The sequence below is a fragment of the Pseudochaenichthys georgianus genome, chromosome 4 (genome assembly GCF_902827115.2).
Source record: "Pseudochaenichthys georgianus chromosome 4, fPseGeo1.2, whole genome shotgun sequence".
NCBI classification, from domain to species: Eukaryota; Metazoa; Chordata; class Actinopteri; order Perciformes; family Channichthyidae; genus Pseudochaenichthys; species Pseudochaenichthys georgianus.
This window is the reverse complement of record NC_047506.1, coordinates 45281070-45302290: the sequence shown is the minus strand read 5'-3', so window position 1 is coordinate 45302290 and position 21221 is coordinate 45281070. Positions and strand designations below refer to the sequence as shown.

General features: G+C 42.3%; 1 protein-coding gene across 3 annotated transcripts in view; it reads left to right on the top strand.

Moving 5' to 3' along the window:
• LOC117445051 (inaD-like protein) overlaps window positions 1-21221 on the top strand; it is a 114284-nt gene that overhangs the window by 15724 nt on the left and 77339 nt on the right. For all 3 annotated transcript variants that reach the window (XM_071202959.1, XM_071202958.1, XM_071202957.1), the window contains exons 2-3: window positions 12832-13028; window positions 14358-14449. In XM_071202959.1, the coding sequence (XP_071059060.1) occupies window positions 12832-13028; window positions 14358-14449 (289 nt within the window). The remainder of the gene's footprint in view (window positions 1-12831; window positions 13029-14357; window positions 14450-21221) is intronic.

The window sequence follows — 21221 nt, the reverse complement described above, 5'->3', positions numbered from 1 at the left end:
ATGCGCACACACACGGACATGGGCACACGCACATGTTATATTTCTGTGTGTGTGGGAGAGCTCCCCATGCCCTTTGCAGTGTTTCAGTGTGTCAATTGTCATCAATGTGTGACAGCCTGCCAACACTGCTGGCACACACTGCAGGAGGTGTGTGTGTGTGTGTGTGTGTGTGTGTGTGTGTGTGTGTGTGTGTGTGTGTGTGTGTGTGTGTGTGTGTGTGTGTGTGTGTGTGTGTGTGTGTGTGTGTGTGTGTGTGTGTGTGGTATATTACAAAATTGTAACAAATAATGTCAGAGTGAAATAAATCTCTATTTAATCTCACACAGGATGTGCCAATGTTTCAGTCTGCACGTGGTCAGGGAAGACCATCCAACACGAGTGTATAGATTGCAGTGGTGCGTCAAGGATCTGAGGTTTGTGATGAATCTCAGTGCACCGTGGTAGACGGTGTCCAGCGAGTGAAGGCACTGAGAAGATGCATTCATATAAACCACATCTCCATAATCCAGCACAGACAGAAAGGTTGCAGACACTAGTCTCTTTTTGGCCTCATAGGAAAAACAAGACTTGTTTCTAAAGAAAAAACCTAATTTTATTCTTAATTTTTTCAAGAGTTCCACAATAAAAGAAAGCAAATTGTGAATTATAATTCCAAGATACTTATACTGCAACACAGATTCAATCTCCGTCCCCTGCAAGGTGGTGATAGGAGGAAGGTTCAAGACCTTGGGTTTTGCTTTCGAGAACATCATTAGCTTTGTCTTGGCAGCATTTAAAACAAGTTTCAATTCACACGTGTTGGATTGTACAATGTTAAAAGCATTCTGGAGCTGACAAAGAGCCTGCTTCGGGGTGGACGCAGAACAATAAATAACTGTATCATGTTATGCTGTGTTCGTTATTCTCGCGTCCAGGTAAGAAGCTTAACTGCAGACACAGTCATTTGTTTACCCTCTTCATTATATACCTCTCTACGTAGTCTACCAGGATGCAAGGGGGTATAATACGCACATTTCAATACACATGTATCATACATCTTCCCTGTTACCCTCCCCTTGTTATAATGAAGACAACAGTGCATGTGAAGGACTGTAATACCCATGTATCAGACACGCTCCCCTTGCTATAGTGAAGACAACAGGTTTTAAATGTAAAAAACACTTTTTTTTTTTTTAAATGTCCTTTTTATTTTTTCACACACAAAATCAATAGTGATACTGATTGTAGCATCCCCAGGACCGTCTCCAGCTTAGAATTCCCCAGATTACGGGGAATATCATGATGAGTTTTTTCACTTCAGTCAAAATATTCACGTGTATGCTGTTTTCGACACAAAGATGCATTACATCTACAAACAGAGCATACAATGAGAGCACATGATACACTTTTGATGTTTGTTTCATTTCTGAGATAATGTTACAGAATGTTTCGGAAAATGAAGATTCCAGGACCACTTTAAATGTTTCGTTTACAATCGTTTCCCAATGACCCGGAATAGTACTGCCAGAACGAACTATATCCAAAATGTCTTCTAGTTTATAAACTTCAGCCATTCTGTTTACACGGGGATCACTACTCATTCTGTTTTCAATCGTCCTCATCACCACACTTATTAAATTAAAGGGTATTGACTACATTATGATCAATATATACAGAGCGTTTTGCATAGTAGTTTCCCTTTTTTTATTTTACTTTAAAGAAAAGTGAAAGTATAGAGAAAAAGAAAATCCCTGGCTTCAATCAACCCGCTGGTTATTAGTCTTCTTCTTCGCCATCCAACTCATCAGCATGGATCTTTTCAAGTCTCTCCTTGAGGCATCTGCAGTTTTTGAGATTGTGCAGAAAAGCCTCCGGATCCTCCATTCATCCGCGCAAATGTCTTTATCAATAAGACTCTGGCCAATCACAGTAATGAAGTCGGAGAGCCAAAGTCTTTTCATTAACGCGTTGTAATTGTTTCTGAAGAAAAAATCGGGCATGTCATACAGACACTCGTGCTGTCTCTGACTAGCGTGACTGACTCGGCATCCGTTGCAGATTTCTTCTCTGTACCGATGCAGCACCCTCTCCAGAATATCAACCAACTCCGATTTCACTGTGTCCAAAAACCGAGATGTCTTGGACCAAGGAGTAACATCAGCAGCAGTAGTACTGCAAGCTTCGGGTGTCCAAAATGGTGGTGATGATGGTAGTCCAGGAGTTTGTTCCTGGCTGCAACTCGCAGGGGGAGACTTGGTTTTTCTCAGATCCATGGCTAGTTTTCAACGGTCGTCTTAGTGGGGTCCTTCGTTTTAGATGATTTGCTGAGTGGGGGTGGGACTTATTGCGTTGAGTGGGGGGAGTCATCTATATAATTGGGTTTTTAAAAAGTTCTTTAAGTTTTGTAACTTTTTCATCTATCATTTCCAACCAAGCAGCAAGTGGTCAAAGAATAAGTAATAGTTTGTCACGATTTTACGGAAAAAGTCAAAGTATAGTTTGTCAGAAGAAAATATGGAAAAGTACAATAGTATGTTGAAAATCCAAAAAAAAGAAACTCAATTCATTACAAAATAATTAATATTTTACCAAGTTATAAAGTGTTGCATCCATTAAAGAAACCCCATTCCTTACAAAGTACTTCATATTATACCCTTTGAAGTGATCATTATTTATTGAGCAGTATACTCTTTCACATTGAATCATAACAAGTCATACTGAATGTAAATACAACTGACTCTAAAGTAAGTCCCAGTCTGTGGCATTGGACATTTTGAAGACTCAAAGTCCCAAGCAGTAGGTAGAATATTAGCGTGTCTATATAATGTGCACAGAAAATAAATAGTTAACTGAATACTGGGATGGAAATTGCCTATAAGCACTCAGTAAAACATAAACACACACAAAAAGCTTCTCAATGATAAGAAGTATAATTAAAACATAATGCACATTATCATTTTGAGAGAGAGTACCTTAAATAACTCAGAAAATAATCTCTTATCGAACTGAGGCTCCAGTAAAACACACTGACTGCGTCTCTGGACATCAGTAAGCCGTTTATGAGTATTATCCCGGTTATGATCTGTGGGGTATCCAATATTACTTTGTAAGGGTAAAACCCCAATTCGGTTCAATATACCAAATCCAGTGAACAGAGATAACAGTACTCGAGTTTTCAATTTAGCTTGCTGCAAGGAGAATCGGCGAGCGACCTGCAAATGTACACTCTCAACCAATTCCGCTCGCCTTCTCCTAAGTGCAGCCCTTTTATTTTCAACAATACAGTAACATGACAATCATGTGATGATGACCAACACCAATATATGTTTGTGTGTATCTTGTGACTCTGTCATGTGAATTTCTGTGTGTGTGTATGTGTGCTCTTGAACAGACTGTTCTCTGTTCCTCCCTTCCTGACTAAGAATCTTCTTAAACACATTTATGAGAACACATTATGAAAACATATTTATCCTTCAATAAACTCTAACATGATCATATTGGGAATATGGTGTTTACATGAGCACAGAGAGATGGGGTTATTCATGTTCCCTGTTTACATGATAAATACTAGTAACCTGGCATTTCAATGCCTTTTCTCATCTAAACTATTCAGTATTTGTATCTCTCTATCATGACATAAAGACAAAACTCCTCTGAAGAAGTGAGACGCTTTTGCCGCCGCTGCAGCCATCACTGTTAACTGATGAACTGCTACCAGCTGAAGACTTACTTTCCTCTTCTTTGAAAAAAATGTTCTAATGTCCATGTTGTCTGGGGGAGAAAACATCAAACCAAGAGATCGTCAGCTTTGATTTTCGCTGTATTAACAATGTCCTGAACACTTGGTGTGTGTGCCTTACCTCTGCTACCGGCATCGCTTCATACAACACATCTGAGCTGTCCAACTATGGCAACACTCCTTGAACATGCGCGCGCTATGGGAGAATCTGCCTTGCAGTGAAAACATGGTACGGAGTTTCATTGATTTGGGCATTCTCTCAATAAGCAAGTGAAGCACTGACACAGTGCTTTACAAAGTGCGGCGAGTGGATAGACCGATTCACGGATTTTCCACATGGTAGAAGTGGGGGGGTCTAAACTAATCATTTGAAAAAGTGGGGGGGACTTGTCCCACCCTCATATAATGGCTGCGACACCCATGGTATCTAAAAGTATCTTAGTAGCACAAGAAAAGAGAAAAAAGCATTGATGTTAACAAAACTGGATTGTTCCACTGAAATAGCGTTAAAATCAAAAGTGCCTTTAAAGAAAATGTATTCAGACAAAGTATTTTATTTTCAAAAATGTTTAAGGTTTTGCATACATAAAAAAGTGTATCTTACAGTTCGTTTGTGAGAGAATTACACACAAATCTGCCGATTGTCAGTAAAAAGTGTTAAAATCACAAACTTGCCTTTTAGAGAAACAGCCTTTAAGAAAAAATCTAATCAGATAATGTACTTCATTTTCTGTTTTACGGTTTTGCATACCTCAAAGTGTATCTAAAAGTATCTTGGCAATAGAAAAAAGCCAAAATCATCACTAGGGCCAAAAGGGTGGGTGGAGGGGGTCTGAAGGACAGGTTTGGGCTGGCAGAACAGTAGTCGGCGGGGCCTCCAACGGCACAGGATATAGGGTTGGCAGCAGAGATGGAGTACTCGAGTCCTGGACTCGGACTTGAGTGCCGATTTTCGGGACTCGTGACTCGACTCGGACTCGCGCACTGATTGACGCGACTCGGACTTGGACTCGTGAATTCTCGCACAGGATGACTTGGACTCGGACTCGGACTCGTGAATTCCCCCCCCCCCACGATGACTCGGACTCGACTCGTACATTGACGCTCCGACTTGGACTCGGACTCGAGCACATTTTCTCTGGAGTCTGATGTCCTCTATCCTGTATGGCGAGTTCACGTACTGGGCCCCGCTATTCCAGTCTAGAGATGTCTACAGACACACCCCGCATCATGCTGTATGCTTTCACACATTCTGCTTCCACAAAAGAGCAGCGCAAAATGCTCGTTATGTGGAAACAATATAGAAGAGAAGGCTCCGTAACACATTACTCTAAGGATCGAGTTCAGACATATAGGCTGTCTTGAACACTATCATCAGAGTAACGTGATCTAATCAATAAATAAAGATTCAGCCGATAACGAAAGCACATGGCTACTTAACATGCTACTTAAGAATGACGTCATTTTGCATGCTAAGTAGCCATGTGCTTTCTGGGGATAAATCTTTATCGGTAAACTAATTTAACCCGTAAAAGTTCCTTCAAAATAAGAGTCCCGATCTTATTACTATCAAAATAAAAGTGCAAAACGAAAACTTTACCATAGGAAAATATTGGCATACAAATATAATCACTTCTCTAAAAGGTAACTCATTTTAAATATAGTTTATTTATATATAATAATAATATTAATATTAGAAATAAGCTTTATATTTGTATAGCACCTATTACAAGAATTGTAGCCAAACTCGCTTCACAGCAGTTCAATAGACAGGATAACAGCAATGTAGAGGAGCAGCTACATTTCAAAACATATATCCACGAATATTAATACATGAAGACTTGTGACTCGGACTTGACTTGGGCTCTTCTTAAGTGACTCGGAATTGGACTCGGACTCGAACATAGGTAATGATGACTCGGACTCGGACTCGACTTGGACACTCCTTGGGTGACTCGGACTTGGACTCGGACTCGACTACGACTCTCCCTTGATGACTCGGACTTGGACTCGGACTCGAAGAGTGGTGACTCGAGGGTGACTTGGACTCGTGAATTGGTGACTTGACTACAACACTGGTTGGCAGGACCCCCGACAGAAGAGTAGTCGGCGGGACCCCCAACGGGACAGGACATGGAGTTGGCAGGACCCCCAGCGGAACCTCCAACGACACAGGGTTGGCAGGACCCCCAGCAGATCCTCCAACGGCACAGGACATAGGGCTGGCAGGACCCCTGGCAGAAGAGTAGTCGGCGGGGCCTCCAATGGCACAGGACATAGGGCTGGCAGGACCCCCGGCAGAAGAGTAGTCGGCGGGACCCCCAACAGGACAGGACATAGGGTTGGCAGGACCCACAGCAGAAGAGTAGTCGGCGGGACCCCCAACGGGACAGAACATAGGGTTGGCAGGACCCACGGCAGAAGAGTTGTCGGCGGGACCCCCAACGGGACAGGACATGGATTAGGGACTTGAGTAGGGACTTGAGTAGGGACTGGAGAGGGGACTTGAGTAGGGACTGGAGAGGGGACTGGAGATGGAACTCGAGAGGAGACTCGAGAGGGGACTCGAGAGGGAACTCGAGAGGTGACTCGAGAAGGTACTTGAGATGGTCGGTTCGCCAACAGGACACGGGGAGCTGGCGTGGACCAGAGAGCCAGTACTGGAGCCGAAACTGGAGTCTGGACCAAGGCTACTGGGGCCGGTCACACTACCTGTCAATTTGTATGCATACTAATGTGATGTACTAATGTGATATGTATAACTACTCAAGCACTGTAATTCTCTCCGGTAGTCCACCAGCAGATGACAAACACCCACCTCTCCGCCTATTCCAAGGGACGTGGGGACCGTGCAGCAGAATTTCAGTTCGATTTTTTTCCGCCGGTCAACATGTCCGTTAAAGTTTAAATCCGGACAAAATTAGAAAAGTGCCGGTCCAAGGTCTTCTTTGTTATTTATTGAGCTTTAAAACAAATGAATAATGTCTCTATATAATCATATAAGAATAAAACACGGAGGACGGAGATCTCTTTTTCTCCCCCTCTTCTGAGAGCCCAGCAGCTGACCTCAAAGCACACTCACCTCTCCTGCAGGGGAGCGTGGTCAGCTGCAGCTCATTTGCATTAAAGCTACGTCACAGAATCAGCCCCTGCAAAAACAGGGCTGGAAAGAGCAAATAGAGCGAAATGAGTCATGGCTAAAATGCAGGATCTGTTAAAAAACTATATTTATATACTTTATATAGGTATGGCCCTACAATATATTGTTCAAATATAGCACTTTTAACTATCTGGTACAGAACATGTCTGCTTCAGTTCCGTCTCCTGCATCTATATTGAGTCATAAAGTACTAATAAAGGACTGGCTTAGCCAGTTGAGCAGCACTTGAAACGATTGGCTCTTTGAAACCTGATGTTCTTATATGATTCTGTTTTCCTCAAGGTTGTGTCTTCCTGGTCGAATGTACTTATTGTAAGTCGCTTTGGATAAAAGCGTCAGCTAAATGCAATGTAATGTAATGTAATGTAAAGTCCATGAAGACGGTCCTGACATCCACTAGGATGGACATTTATAAAAGAGCTGTTATTTGAAAACTTGAATTATTGAATTGCTTTCAGAACTAATTATATAGTTCCTCACATGTTAATAAACAAGAACATATATGATTTTCATGGTAAAAATTACAATTATTCAATAATATTTGACTTCTCCTCCTGCTTCTATAAAATGCTGTTTTTGGTATGCCAGCCAAGAAAGAGGAACTTCCCAGCATGCAATTTTAACCAATGACATATCACTGGAAAGACCAGGATGTCCTCCGTACAGTACATCCGAGATTGATAGAATAGCTCAAAAGAGTAAAAGGAGATTTTAACAAAATGTCCACTACAGAGGACATTTCCAATGGGCTGGGTCCCAGGAGGATATGAAACAGATCTCCAAATCACTTGAAACGGGCTGACTGAGCACTCACCCTTCACTGCTCGTAGATGATTGGACCTGATGAGGCGGACGCAAACCCCAGCTGCCTATATCTGTGTGTGTGTGGGTCTCTCGATGTGTGTGCGTGTGCATGTACTGTGAACATCAATCTCACTAGATCACTTTCATCCGTGTCTCGCTCCATCGCCCCCTGCTTTATATTTGTCATCATGATTTATCTTCCTCTGTATCTTCATCACCTCACATGACATTTCATCTCCTCCTCCTCTCTCCGCCTCATTCTGTTGCTCACTGAATAATATGTGTTATACTCAGTGGCGAGTATATGGCGATCAATGACAGCGACCCTCTACCACACAAAACAACACCATTTATATAAATACCTATCATGACAGGGCACCCACAGCCAAGTAGCAATTACAAATGAATGAAGTCGGCACGGCGACCCACATTGAAAATGACTTAGGCCTACCTTTGATGATAAATCACTGAAACACAAAGTCCATCCTCCTGTTCTTTTGGATGAAGCACTTGCGGGTCATTCAGCTGATCCTTTGCCACTCCAGTTTATCATTGTAACTCAATCTTGAAAATGACTCGGTTAATAATTTCGCAACGATGTCATCACTATCACTGAAGTGAGCCATCATGAACGAACTTATGCTAATCATAAATATGTCGATCATAAATCTATCGATTCGATTTATGATTCGAAAATTATAAAAGTAGGGTAGACATGTGGATATTATCCGACTGAACAAAACGTGCATTTATATAATAGGTTAATTTCCACAGACCTTATTTCGAGCTATTTTCCAAAATCCTATGGAGAAATATTTTTTTGTTGAGGGAACCCATGCGCAGCTTACTTCCGGGTTTTAGGACGCGTCACTGCACCTCTTTATACACATGCATAAACTTCACAGCGGGCGGAACTTGTCATAAAGTCTGCGGAAAAAAAGCCCACTCATTTAGAGGGAAGATATGATTGGTCAATTGTACTGTCATTTAGTTGGAATTCTGTTAACAGCATTCTAACTATCTGTTCTTCTACGCACACAATTCTTTATTCTTATTATTCCGCCCATTATTTTGCCAGCCTTCTCCTCCCGCATTGAACTCCGTTCAAACATCAAAACGTTCAGCTCGGTCGGGAATCGATGGCTATTACTTTTCTTATTCATAACTTTCATAATTCCAGAGATACATCCCATAATTCATCATATTTTTAACATTGAAGTCAATGGAGAAAATCTTCAGACTTCAACAAATCTTCATGCGACTTCAACTGCTAACTGTTCATTCATACTTTCACTCAGAAACCTCATCCCAACTTTAAAATGTTACACATCTTTCTGACATTATTCGTGTAAAACAACTTTTAAATCTGATTCTTACTTTTAGAGATATTAAACATTGTTCAGACCTTGTTTTAGAGGTTTTCTTCATATTTTAACATTAACATTTAACATTAGAGTGCGTGATGTCACAGCTAGGGTAGGAAATCTTGAAATTTGCCTTCATATTTTGTTTTAAGACTGCCGTAATTCCCAAACCCTAAATTCCTGAGACATAATTTATCATGACAAACGTAGGAAAACATCTCGTTGCTTGAAAAATTACAAATAATTAAGCAAAATAATTAAACAAAATGCCTCTTGAGGACATGAAGTGACAAAAACTTTCAACATTCCTCCATTAAACCCCATTGTAATTTCAGCCAGATATTTCCTCACAGCAGCAGCCGCACACCTTTAGTTAATCTGCCAAAAAGGCCACAGTATTGACCCGAAAGTACACAATAAGCACACTTCAGATACTCAAGGTCCTTGACATGCTTCACGCTTTGAAATTTCACCGATATCTGTTACGGTTCTTCAACAAAACGTTCACATGTAAGAGGTTTATCTCTCATTCAGAACAATGGAAACCTTTGATCTCTGCACACCTCGTTAGCTCAACTATAAACACCTGTGTCATGGAACACGATGATGTCATCGCTCCAGCTGACATGCTCAGAGCAGCAGACTTCAGATAAAGGTTAATGGTCCTGCCCTCAACAGCTCTACGTCAAGTATGGGGTGTCATCATCATATGCCGAAGATCAAGAGAAGAGAGAGAGGACGATAGAAGAGTGAGAGGGCGATCAAGATAAGAGAGAGAGGGCGATCAAGAGAAGAGAGAGAGAGAGAGGGTGAGCAAGAGAAGAGATAGAGAAGAGAGAGGGTGATCAAGAGAAGAGAGAGAGGGCAATCAAGAGAAGAGAGAGAGTCAAACTAAAGTGGAGACATGGCAGAAATCCTACAGTCAAGTGTTCTCCTGTGAGAGAGCGATCAAGAGAAGAGAGAGAGGGCGATCAAGAGGAGAAAGAGAGGGCGATCAAGAGAAGAGAAAGAGGGCAATCAAGAGAAGAGAGAGGGCGATCAAGAGAAGAGAGAGAGGGTGATAAAGAGAAGAGAGAGAGTCAAACTAAAGTGGAGACATGGGAGAAACCCTACAGTCAAGTGTTCTCCTGTGAGAGGACGATCAAGAGAAGAGAGAGAGGGCGATCAAGAGAAGAGAAAGAGAGGGCGATCAAGAGAAGAGAAAGAGGGCAATCAAGAGAAGAGAGAGAGGGCAATCAAGAGAAGAGAGAGAGGGCGATAAAGAGAAGAGAGAGGGCGAGAGAAGAGTGAGAGGTCAATCAAGAGAAGAGAGAGGGCGATCAAGAGGAGAGAGAGAGGGCAGTCAAGAGGAGAGAGAGAGGGCAATCAAGAGAAGAGAGAGAGGGCAATCAAGAGAAGAGAGAGAGGGCGATAGAAGAGTGAGAGGGTAATCAAGAGAAGAGAGAGAGGGCAATCAAGAGAAGAGAGAGAGTCAAACTAAAGTGGAGACATGGCAGAAACCCTACAGTCAAGTGTTCTCCTGTGAGAGGGCGATCAAGAGAAGAGAGAGAGGGCGATCAAGAGGAGAAAGAGAGGGCGATCAAGAGAAGCGAAAGAGGGCGATCAAGAGAAGAGAGAGAGGGCGATAAAGAGAAGAGAGAGGGGGTGATAGAAGAGTGAGAGGGCGATCAAGAGAGATTTATTTCTTTGGAAATGTTATTTTAAATACAATTAAATCAAGTTATTTTTGTAAAACTAAAGAAAAATATAACTAAAAAAATATTGAAAAAATATATATTACAACAAATATATATATTTTTAATGTTTTTAAATATTATTTTGTAGAATATCTTAGGCCCTCAGAGAGGGCCTAGAGGGCCCTGACGGCTCGCCACTGGTTACACTTATGATGCTTGATGTTAGCTTGATTTGGAACGAATTGTACATAACTCAGCATGGGTATACAGGCCGGGTATATTAATATTATATTTCTGTTCTGGAGTACTTTTACCTTTTAATCTTTGAATAGTGTTCTTTAATGATAGTGTAACTTTACTTAAGCCAATACTCTCCAAAGTGATACAAAGTGTGGGTAACCCATATCTAAAAGCGGATCTAATCTCTAAACAGGCGTATCTGCATGTGTCATCAGGTAACTGCAGGTACACTTCCTAAACCCTTCGTATCTTCAGAGAAGCATCTTTGTATTCAGGAAAGAATCTAAGGCCATGCACAATTGAAGATTCCTCTTCACTGTGTGTTAGTGAATGAGCCTCTCTCTATTATACTAAATGAGTTTAATCTCAGCTTCATATTTTGCCCACGGTTTTCATATTGTTGTTTATTTCACAGGCTATTAAGCCTTTTATTAACACCATATTAAATTCTACGCGCGTCTTCTTTTTAGCCCGTCGAGTCTCATCATACTCTCCTTTCCAGAGAGGGCAGCGGGAGGTGGAGATGTGTTCCAGAGAGGGCAGCAGGAGGTGGAGATGTGTTCCAGAGAGGGGAGGTGGAGATGTGTTCCAGAGAGGGCAGGGGGAGGTGGAGATGTGTTCCAGAGAGGGCAGCGGGAGGTGGAGATGTGTTCCAGAGAGGGCAGGGGGAGGTGGAGATGTGTTCCAGAGAGGGCAGCGGAGGGTGGAGATGTGTTCCAGAGAGGGGAGGTGGAGATGTGCTCCAGAGAGGGCAGGGGGAGGTGGAGATGTGTTCCAGAGAGGGCAGCAGGAGGTGGAGATGTGTTCCAGAGAGGGGAGGGGGAGGTGGAGATGTGTTCCAGAGAGGGGAGGTGGAGATGTGTTCCAGAGAGGGGAGGGGGAGGTGGAGATGTGTTCCAGAGAGGGCAGCGGGAGGTGGAGATGTGTTCCAGAGAGGGCAGGGGGAGGTGGAGATGTGTTCCAGAGAGGGCAGCGGGAGGTGGAGATGTGTTCCAGAGAGGGCAGGGGGAGGTGGAGATGTGTTCCAGAGAGGGCAGCGGAGGGTGGAGATGTGTTCCAGAGAGGGGAGGTGGAGATGTGCTCCAGAGAGGGCAGGGGGAGGTGGAGATGTGTTCCAGAGAGGGCAGCAGGAGGTGGAGATGTGTTCCAGAGAGGGGAGGGGGAGGTGGAGATGTGTTCCAGAGAGGGCAGGGGGAGGTGGAGATGTGTTCCAGAGAGGGCAGGGGGAGGTGGAGATGTGTTCCAGAGAGGGCAGGGGGCAGCCGATGGTTTTCTCTGCCATCCGTAACACTCTCTGCCGGGCTTTCTTTTCTGCAGCTGAACATCCAGCATACCACATAGAGATGGAGTATGACAGCACGCTCTCGATGGTCGCCCGGTAGAAGGACACCAGCAGCTTCTTGCTCAGTCTGTTCCTCCGAAGCACCTTCAGGAAGTGTAGTCGCTGCTGGGCCTTCGTATCTGCTGCAGTGGTGTGTGCTGTCCAGCTGAGGCTCTCCTATTTGTACCCCCAGGAATGTAAAGGTCGATCCGTGTACAGCCATACAAATCCAACACTCCCTGTTACGACAATCTGGTATTTCAGTCTTTGTTACCGGAGATCCCGTCAGGAAGACGTTGTAAAAAATCATTTCAACTTGAAGTGCTGAGAAGCAGCAGTGCGCTCAGGTGCAGCGCATGTGCAATGGCATGCATTCACTTCTCATCGGAAACAGTTACAAAGATGCTGGTGTCAGAGAAAGGTGCTATGCACACTAGATGTTTGGAGTGAACCACATGGCATAGTGTTAGTTGGAGATAGATTTGTAATGATTGCAATGTCAGCTCTCTGTAACCCTTCCTCTTCTTCTTCTTCCTCCTCCTCCGCAGAGCGTTGTTGTGAGCGGTATGGAGAGCTGCCAGGGGAGCTGCTGAGCGTGGAGCTGGAGAAGGAGCGCCAGGGGCTGGGTATCAGTCTGGCAGGAAATAGGGATCGTTCCCGCCTCAGCATCTTTGTGGTGGGACTCCATCCGGGGGGGCCGGCAGCTCGAGACGGACGCATTCGGGTGGGAGACGAGCTGCTGGAGGTGAGAACATCGACATGATGGATCCCCCTGAAACTCCATACAGACGTTCATGTTCTCTTACTTGATCCCCAGACTTCTCCTGTAGCACCACCTGGTCCACCTGGGATGAAGTGAAACATCGTAACTGTTGTTTGGGTTGTATTCAAATATACATACATTCATGTTCTCCTGAAGATGAAATGCCATCATCAGCAACCATCATCAATATGTGATTCTCTACCGTTCCTCCCAAAGCTCTTGCACTGTTTAGCATGCTACCTGCTAAACCTCACCACCTTACTCATGCCATCATGGTCCACTTGGCTGCATCATATTACAGCTGTAGATCAGACCAACAGGTGTGTGTGTGTGTGTGTGTGTGTGTGTGTGTGTGTGTGTGTGTGTGTGTGTGTGTGTGTGTGTGTGTGTGTGTGTGTGTGTGTGTGTGTGTGTGTGTGTGTGTGTGTGTGTGTGTGTGTGTGTGCGTGCGTGCGTGCGTGCGTGCGTGCGTGTGTGTGTGTGTGTGTCTGTGTGTGTGTGTGTGTGTGTGTGTGTGTGTGTGTGCGCGCGTGTTCGTGTGTGTGTGTGTGTGTGTGTGTGTGTGTGTGTGTGTGTGTGTGAGATATTGATGAACAGAGCTTCTAATCGTATTACAGCCTCACACCTCAATTACCTTTTAATCAGTGTGTGTGTGTGTGTGTGTGTGTGTGTGTGTGTGTGTGTGTGTGTGTGTGTGTGTGTGTGTGTATGTGTGTGTGTGTGTGTGTGTGTGTGTGTGTGTGTGTGTGTGTGTGTGAGATATTGATGAACAGAGCTTCTAATAGTATTACAGCCTCACACCTCAATTACCTTTTAATCAGTGTGTGTGTGTGTGTGTGTGTGTGTGTGTGTGTGTGTGTGTGTGTGTGTGTGTGTGTGTGTGTGTGTGTGTGTGTGTGTGTGTGTGTGCGTGCGTGCGTGCGTGCGTGCGTGCGTGCGTGCGTGCGTGCGTGCGTGCGTGCGTGCGTGCGTGTGTGCGTGTGTGTGTGTGTGTGTGTGTGTGTGTGTGTGTGTGTGTGTGTGTGTGTGTGTGTGTTTGTGTTTTGACCTTGGAAATGTTAGAATCAGAATCATCAAACTATCATGTGGAAATGGAGCTGAGTCACTGCAGGATGTGTGAATCGGTGTATTGACTTTAATAATTATCATTGTGCAAATCAATAACTACTGATCAGAACCCCTTTCAGCCAAGGGATGATATATGTCCCTGTGAAGTGTGTGATGTCTTGTGAAGTATCAATAACAATATATCATCACATGTGTTTTACAGATGGGAGGTTCATTCACAACATATTTCGGTTTTTCTGTCAGATTAACAACCAGGTTCTTTATGGGCGGAGTCACCAGAACGCCTCGGCCATCATTAAGAGTGCCGCCTCCAAGGTGAAAGTCATCCTGCTCAGGTAGGACTGCAAGGCATGCTGGGTAACTCAAACTATTTACAGGAATGTAATGCCCAGACTGCACACTTAGATTTAAGGTTTACTCAAATCGGAAAAACTCTCACAACGAAACTGCATATATCAGCAACTAAACAACATCTTTAATTTCTCTTCACACAGTACGCCTCCTTACAGTATCAATACCAATTCGGCGGACTTTTGTATTTGATCTAATCAGTAGATAGGCTATATTTTTTAGAACCTTATCACAACACCTCTTTGGATTCCAAAAACTAAACTACAAATACGGTGTTGTTTTACATCACGGTGCACAGCTGATATGATGGGAGTTGTGGTTTTTAAAGATATTTTTGATTTATACTTCCACTGGTAATATGCATATTTTCTGTAATTCAATGATCATTCAGGACGTTGTAACCATGGTGAAGACAAGATATGAAGATCTGTAGAAAAACATTTCACAGTAATTTACTGTAGATATTTTACAGTAAATTAGAATAGAAGTACAACTGCATACTGTGACTTTACAGTTGCCATGCCCATGGAAGTACTGTGATATAGCAGTACAGAGCTGTGATATTATGATGCCTTGCTGTACATAAATTACAGTAATTACCTGTATTTTCACACGTGGATACTAATAACTGGGAGAGGCGGTCGTGGGGAGGAGGGCTCGGGAGGTTCAGGGAGATGGGGGAGAAATTGTGGCGGTGGATGTTGAGGGAGATGTTTGTGTGTCAGATGCAGTGGATAGGGAGAGATTAATGGCAGTGATTTCGTCAGAGAAGATGTTATACAATGTTATAATCACTCATTTCGTGTTGCTGGTGTGGTTTAACTTCTTTCTCAAAGAAGTCTCTTACTTGTAAGTATCTAAATAAATCCTGGTCATTCAAATGTAACTCCTCTTTAAGTTTTTGAAAGCTTTTAATTTGACCACTCTCAATTATAGTGCTGATGCCCTTGTCTGACCAATGTCTATATGTTTTATCGAAAATTCCAGGCTGAAACTCAGAGTCAACCAACTAAGAATTTTGATCTCTCTTTCCAAGTTGTATTTTCTAACCACTGTAAACCAGTTTTCAAGAGTGAATTTAGTGATAGGGTCTAGCAATTCCTCCTTCCTTTTGAACATTAAAGAATATCTAAGTCAGTTTAAGAACCCATTCAACATCATAGCAATATCAGAGACCTGGATCAGTGCTGAGAAAGGTGTGGACTTTGAGATGGATGGCTACGAACTGAATTATACAAACAGAAGGAATAAGAGTGGAGGGGGTTTGGCAATCTACGTGGATAAAGGAATGAACTATAAGGATGTGGAGAGCATGACAACAGCTGTTGACGATTTGTTTGAATGTGTTACAGTAGAAATTTGTATGGAAAAGTCTAACATTTTTATTGTGAGTTGTATATACAGAGCTCCTGGAACCTGTATTGACACATTTACAGATAGGGTAGAAAACATGTTTACTAAATCATTACAAAAAATGATGTTTATCTGGGGATTACAATATTGACCTGTTGAATCCAAATAAGCATAACATGACAGAACACTTCATCAATACATTGTACAGTATGGGTTTGTATCCTAAAATTACCAGACCTAGTAGAATCACTTCTCATTCCGCTACATTAATAGACAACATATTCACAAACATTATGGAAAACAATACAGTAGGCGGACTATTATATAGTGACATAAGTGATCATTTACCTGTTTTTATTTTCTATCACTGCAGTTCTAAGAAAGCGAAAGTCGCCAGCCATTTCAAATACAAAAGATTGAGAACTGAAGATAACATAATTGCATTTAAGAATGATTTACTAAAGCAGAATTGGAGGGTAGTATATGAGAGAGACGATATTGACAAGGCCTATGATGAATTAAACATCTTTAAAGCACTTTATGACAAAAAGTGTCCTGTGAAACAATGCAGAGAGAGACACAAACAAAGTCACAGTGCATGGATCACTAATGGCCTAAAAAATGCCTGCAAATAGAAAAATACACTATATAGACAATTCATAAAATATAGAACTTCAGAAGCAGAAAATAAACATAAAAGATATAAGAATAAATTAACCCATATTCTGAGGATATGTAAAAAAGAATACTATAATAAAATATTCGAGAATAATAAGAATAATCCATCCATCCATCCATCCATCTTCTCCCGCTTATCCGTGGTCGGGTCGCGGGGGTAGCAGTTCCAGCAGAGAGCCCCAAACTTTCTTTTCCCTGGCGACATCAACCAGCTCTGACTAGGGGGTCCCAAGGCGCTCCCAGGCCAGCGAAGAGATATAATCCCTCCACCTGGTCCTAGGTCTACCCCTTGGTCTCTTCCCAGCTGGACGTGCCTGGAACACCTCCCTAGGGAGGCGCCCAGGTGGCATCCTAACTAGGTGCCCGAACCACCTCAACTGGCTCCTTTCGACGCGAAGGAGGAGCGGCTCAACTCCGAGTCCCTCCATGATGACCGAACTTCTCACCTTAGCCCTAAGGGAGACACCAGCCACCCGGCGGAGGAAACCCATCTCGGCCGCTTGTATCCGCGATCTCGTTCTTTCGGTCATGACCCATCCTTCATGACCATAGGTGAGGGTAGGAACGAAAATGGCCCGGTAGACAGAGAGCTTTGCCTTCTGGCTCAGCTCCCTTTTCGTCACAACGGTGCGGTAAAGCGACTGCAGTACCGCTCCCGCTGCTCCGATTCTCCAGCCCATCTCACGCTCCATTGTTCCCTCACTCGAGAACAAGACCCCGAGATACTTGAACTCCTTCACTTGGGGTAAGGACTCATTCCCTACTTGGAGTGGACAGTCCATCGGTTTCCTGCTGAGCAGTGGCGAGCCGTGACTTGTATACCTAGGCCCTCTGACCCCCCCTTCCCTTGAAAAAAAGAAGAGATATTACGTCTCAACGTAGACTTCAGCGGAATATCAAAACAGTGGTCCGGGGTGAAACGCATCAATGACAGCGACCCTCTACCACACAAAATAACATCATTTATATAAACACCTATCATGACAGGGCACCCACAGCCAAGTAGCAATTACAAATGAATGAAGTCGGCACGGCGGCCCACATTGAAAATGACTTAGGCCTACCTTTGATGATCAAATCACTGAAACACAAAGTCCATCCTCCTGTCCTTTTGGATGAAGCACTTCATGGCGGGTCATGCAGCTGATCCTTTGCCACTCCAGTTTATCATTGTAACTCAATCTTGAAAATGACTCGGTTAATAATTCCGCAACGATGTCCTCACTATCACTGAAGTGAGCCATCATGAACGAACTTATGCTAATTATAAATATATCGATCATAAATCTATCGATTAGATTTATGATTCGAAAATAATAAAAGTAGGGTAGACATGTGGATATTATCCGGCTGAACAAAACGTGCATTTATCTAACAGGTTCGTTTTCCACAGACCTTATTTCGAGCTATTTTCCAAAACCCTATGGAGAAATCCCACTGCTTTCTGTCGAGGAAATCCGAGCGCAGCTTACTTCCGGGTTTTAGGACGCGTCACTGCACCACTTGCATAGACCTCACAGCGGGCGGAACTTGTCATAAAGTCCGCGAAAATAAAGCCCGCCCATTTAGAGGGACTTTACAATTGGTCAATTGTACTGTCATTTGACATTACTCTCTCATTGAGTTACTATGGCGGGCCCTCTGTGAATCTACAGAGGGACCAACAAGCCCTCCGGTCTTCACATAACTCGCAGAGACGGCATTTAACCCTTCACATTCCAACAGAAACTGAAAAGGCAGATTCGAAGGATTTATTTCTTTGGAAATATTATTTTAAATACAATTAAATCAAGTTATTTTGGTAAAACTAATGAAAAATGTAACAACAAAAAAATATTAAAAAAAATATTTAAAAAAAAACGTTTTCAAATATTATTTTTTAGAATATCTTAGGCCCTCACAGAGGGCCTAGAGGGCCCTGACGGCTCGCCACTGCTGCTGAGAACCATGGCCTCAGATTTGGAGGTGCTGATCCTCATCCCAGCCGCTTCACACTCGGTTGCGAACCGATCCAGTGAGTGCTGAAGGTCGCAGACCGATGAAGCCAATAAGAATAATATGAAAGGTTTATGGAAAGTATTAAATAGTGTCATTAGAAATGGAGCAAAAAGCTCAGGTTACCCTGAGTTTTTTGTGGACAAAAATAATGTTATTAATAATACAGAAGATGTGGTTAATGGTTTTAATGAATTCTTTGTAAATGTGGGGCCAGATCTGGCAGAAAAAATTAAAACCGTAGAAACAACTAAAGGGGGAGATACGGACCTTTGGAATGAACTAGGGCTGTCAAGTTAACGCATTAAAATTAACGCCACTAATTATTTTAACGCGATTAACGCATGTGTATTTTTTTTCCTCGGCCGCCCCGTAGTTTCAGAGTGCATCGAGTTTAAAATACCATCTGCTGACAGCCCCGCTCCTGCCGCCCGCTTGTGGCAGACCACACTTCCACGCTCACCGGCAGGCACCGACTGGCCATCGGGAGGACCGGGAGGGTGTGTGTAATGTGGCCCGAGCGAGCGAGAGAGAGACCTTACGTGCATTGTTGTTGTTGTTGTTGTTGTTAGCATCTGGTGCTAGCTAGCTGCGCTAACGGATATAAGGAGCTGTTTAAATGAAAACAGAGGAGCGACATTTCGCCACAACTGCACCGAGCACTTTATGCAGGAAGCCAGACAGCGGGACATTGTACGAAAAGTCAGCACACTCATGATTGCAGCAACATGATTGCAGCGTCCAGGCAGCTCCCGTTCGAGCATATGCCTTGAGTTGCACATAGCTCCAACGATCCAACACACACACACACACACACACACACACACACACACACACACACACACACACACACACACACACACACACACACACACACACACACACACACACGCCATTTGTATTGTATGAGAGAGGTTCCAGGTTGTTGTGTTTAATATTCATGAGAATATTTGTCATTGTTCAAATGATAATAAACATTAGCATAAAGCATATTTGTCCACTCATATGTTGATAAGAGTATTAAAAACTTGAAAAATATTCCTCTCAGGTACATTTAGAACAGATCAAAAATGTGCGATTAATTTGCGATTAATCGCGATTAACTATGGACAATCATGCGATTAATCGCGATTAAATATTTTAATCGACTGACAGCCCTAGAATGAACAAAATAGCTCTTTCTTCCTCACACCAGTCGAAGAAAAAGAAATCATCGATACTGTGCGAAAATGTAAAAGCAAATCCTCGACCGATTGGAATAATATTGATATGATTATAGTAAAAAACATTATTGAAGAAATTGCAATAAACACCATTACACAAATTACAGACCTGTTTCATTGCTCTCTCAGTTTTCCAAAATCCTTGAAAAGCTTTTTACAAAAAGACTTGACAGTTTCATGGAAACACATCAGCTTTTGGACGACAGTCAATATGGATTCAGGAAAAATAGATCAACATCTATGGCACTAATGGAATTAAGTGAGGAAATAGCAAACTGTAATAAAATAATAAAAAACAAGCAGTGGGAATATTTATAGACTTACAAAAAGCATTTGACACCATAGATCACAATATTTTACTGATAAAACTGGAACGGTATGGCATCAGAGGGGTGGGATTAAACTGGTTGAGAGATTATTTAAGCAACAGACAACAATTTGTTGAAATTGGTGAACATAAATCAGAATACATGAACATAACCTGTGGAGTACCTCAGGGGTCCGTGTTGGGTCCAAAGCTGTTCATAATATACATCAACGACATTTGCAGAGTATCAAATATATTGAATTTTTTTTTATTTGCAGATGACACTAATATTTTTTGTTCAATTTGAAAGAGCTAATAGAAGTGATAACAGCAGAAATGATTAAAGTAAAACATTGGTTTAACACAAACAAATTATCATTAAATATAAGCAAAACAAAGATTATGTTATTTGGAAAACATAAAACAAATCCACAGATACAATTAATACTAGATAACATACACATAGAAAGAGTATATGAAATTAAGTTCCTTGGTGTGATTTTAGACCACAAAATCAGCTGGAAACCTCATATCACTCATGTAAATATCATCGCAATATTGGGAAAAGCCAGATACATTCTGGACTATAACTCATTGCATACTCTATATAACACACTAATATTGCCATATCTGATTTACTGTGTGGAGATTTGGGGAAACACGTACAAAACCAACCTACAGCCGTTATGCACATTACAAAAAAGGGCTATAAGAGTTATCAATAATGTTGGATATCTTGAACACACTCATGTATTATTTTTGAAGTCACACATATTGAAGTTCATTGATCTGGTTAAATTTAAAACGGCACAAATCATGTACAGAGCCAGACATAATCTACTTCCTAGGAAATTAAAAACATTGTTCGTTGACAGAGAGGGTGGGTATAATTTGAGAGGAAATCTACATTTGAAACAACTCAAGGTCAGAACAACTCTGAGAAGTATGAGTTTAACAATCTGTGGGGTGATTTTATGGAATGCTTTGGAGCAGGAGTTCAAACAAAGCACGAGCATAATTCAGTTTAAAAGGATGTACAGAAACACTTTTTTGGAAAAATATGAGAATGAAGAAAGGTTATTGTATATGTATGTATAAATGTAAATGTAGTAGGAATAACTTACATAATGATTTAAAGGACAATCATTGATCAAGTAAGGGGTGGGAATTAATAAGCATTTGCTTTCTCTTTCGGACACA